Source organism: Myotis lucifugus, unplaced genomic scaffold, assembly GCF_000147115.1.
Source record: "Myotis lucifugus unplaced genomic scaffold, Myoluc2.0 scaffold_802, whole genome shotgun sequence".
Classification (NCBI taxonomy): Eukaryota; Metazoa; Chordata; class Mammalia; order Chiroptera; family Vespertilionidae; genus Myotis; species Myotis lucifugus.
The window spans coordinates 187079-189589 of record NW_005871850.1 but is presented as its reverse complement, the minus strand read 5'-3'; the positions used below and the strand labels follow the sequence as shown (position 1 = coordinate 189589).

General features: G+C 44.4%; 1 protein-coding gene across 1 annotated transcript in view; it reads right to left on the bottom strand.

The window, feature by feature from the left end:
* Positions 1-748: 748 nt before the first annotated feature.
* Positions 749-2511, bottom strand: part of CHRAC1 (chromatin accessibility complex 1) — a 3076-nt gene continuing 1313 nt past the window's right edge. The window contains exons 2-3 of the mRNA XM_006106318.3: positions 2041-2167; positions 749-1467 (exon numbers count right to left, since the gene is read on the bottom strand). Of these exons, the coding sequence (XP_006106380.1) occupies positions 1346-1467; positions 2041-2167 (249 nt within the window). The 3' untranslated portion in view covers positions 749-1345. The remainder of the gene's footprint in view (positions 1468-2040; positions 2168-2511) is intronic.

The following is a 2511-nucleotide window of genomic DNA, read 5'->3' as shown; positions in this document are numbered from 1 at the left end:
GAGAATGGTTTTTACATTCTTAACGGGTTGAAAAATTTTTTTTGAATTAGACCCATGAAAACTATTCAAAATTCAAATGTCAGCATCCAGGAAATATTTTTCTTGAAATACAAGCCACGCTCATTCCTTAGGTCCCTCTCTCCGTTCGGCTTTTGTACAGCGGCCAGGGACTGAAGTAATTGACAGCCCACCAAAACCGGGAACGTAATTTTCCAATATAAGCCCCGTTGCAGAAAGTACTGGCGCCGCTACCGGCAGAGCCTCCTTCAGCGGCTGCCAAGGTAAAAGGGAAGGGAATGCGTTTGGACCTCGCAGAAAGTTGGCGGGAGGTGATAAAACTGTTATCATATTTGTGGTGGTTACATGACTCTGCATTTGTCCAACTCGGAACTGTACACCAAAAACTGGATTTTTATTTTAAAAAATAAACTTTAAAAACAAGAGAGACAGAAAACATCAGTGGTTGCCTGGGAGTAGGGGGAGTCCCTCCAAGGGGTATGTGGGATGTTTGGGGTGGGGTGATGGGACTGACTGCTTGCTCACACAACCAACAGACTGAACAGGATACTGTTACTGGATGTAAATACCTCATTAAAAAAAAAAGATTAAAAGAGCCAGAAAATACAGTTTATGGTTTTCTCTTGTGAACGGTAGTTACTGTAGGTGTAAAGAAGGAACAGTAAATGAGATATATCTTCAAGATACAAAAGGTTCTAAAGTGTTTAAGAAAAATATGCTTACGCAGAGGTAGTATTTTTGGATTTATGATTTGACTTAAAATTTTTCTCTGGGAATAAAAATGCTAGAAATGCATATTTTAAAATTTCACAAAAGTCTCAGATAATAAGCGAGGCATTAGGACAATAGAGGCTTCTAAAATTAGACCTAGAGCATTTTACTGTAAAACTACATATAACTTTTAATTTAAAATTTTTGTCTTTACAGTTAAAAATGCTGTAATTAAACAAATATTCAAATTTTCTTGAAATACAAAAATGCAAATGTAACTACACACAATGTAACAAAATGTAACTTAAACTACATGGAGCTAACACGAGACGTGGTTGGTTGACGAGCCGCCAGGAGAAGCGCTGGACGCTGCCGAAGCGAGCGAGCGTGGACAGCATTGTCTTCGGCTGTCCAGGCAGCTCGTGCTCGGTGCCCACCAACCGCAGGGTGGGCCCGACAGCTCTCCTCGGCCACGTGTGCAGGTGCCTCAGGCCCTGCGTCTCAGCCAAGGAGCAGTGTCTTGGAAGCCTCTGGAAGGTGAGGAGACTGAAGGCGCGGTGCTGGGTGGTCCTGGGGGGCCCTCACCAGGCGGACTGTAAAGCATTTCGTTTTGGGTTTAGGATTCTGCTTCATCACTTTCATCATCGTTGCTATTCTCCTCCTCCTCCTCTTCCTCTTGCTTCTGCTCCTTAAGCATTTTCAGGTATTTACTAGCTAGTATCTTCTTTGGTAATATATCTTAAAGACACAAAGCTGACATTAGCAGTTGCTTCCGGTAGACTACGCACACAGCCGCACACACACGTCAAAACGTACTACTTCCTGCTCTGACCTCTAAAGTAGGTTCCAAAACAAGACGAGATCGGACTGCCCTTCGGGTGGTCTGACGAATGCTAAAGGTCTGTTTCCATTTCCCTGAATGCAAACCATGTGCTTCTACGTGTGGGTCGGCCTGTGAGCAACCCGCCCAGCTTACCTTGCGACAGGCTGGCGGGCCCCGGGGGAGACTTAGCCCTTGTAGCCGGGCCCCCACCGCTTGTTCTACAAGTTAGTTTCTGTTTCTGGGGCCAAGTAGACCGGCCCAGGGTTTCCCCTTCAGTGGCAAGGAGAGGTCCGAGCGGGGGTCTGCCACGCTCACCAGCCGGCCGAACACCCTTTTGGAGGTTGCTGGCCTCATTACCATTCTAGGTGAGCCACATCACAGACACAGTCAACAGGCAACGCTGTGCCAGGCCATGGCTAACGCTGGCACCTAGAGAAAGCAGCACCATGTTTATTGCAGTGAAAGCAGGGGGAAAAGCTGTAAGTTACCTGCAAGAAATTGGAACGTTTCCGATTCCTCTGCAGTATTGGATAAGTCATGGTAAGTAAGTGCCTTCTTTTCTTTTCCACTGCCATGTCTGTAGGAATAGGTGGCTAGATACTGAACAAAGAGTTCCTAAAACAAATGAAAAGGTGACATGAAAGGTGTGCTTTGAAAACGCCATAGAACTTAAAATTTGAGTTACATTAAGTGTGGATGACTGCAGATTATCTTGGTTTCTCAGATGACAGGAAATTACCAGAGGGAAGGAGAGCTATGAGGTCAGAAAAAACCCGAGTATCAGGGTTGGTGGGGAAGCAGGCATTTCCCTAAAGTTTACTTTAGATTTTTAACTCAGTAAAAATATTTAAAACGAAACAATGAGTCGTAAATGTTTAATGACCGAGCTCTACAGTAAAAAAAAAAAAAAAAGGAGCAAGAGACCATTCAAAAATTGTTTGGCTCAGGAATACTTTGTC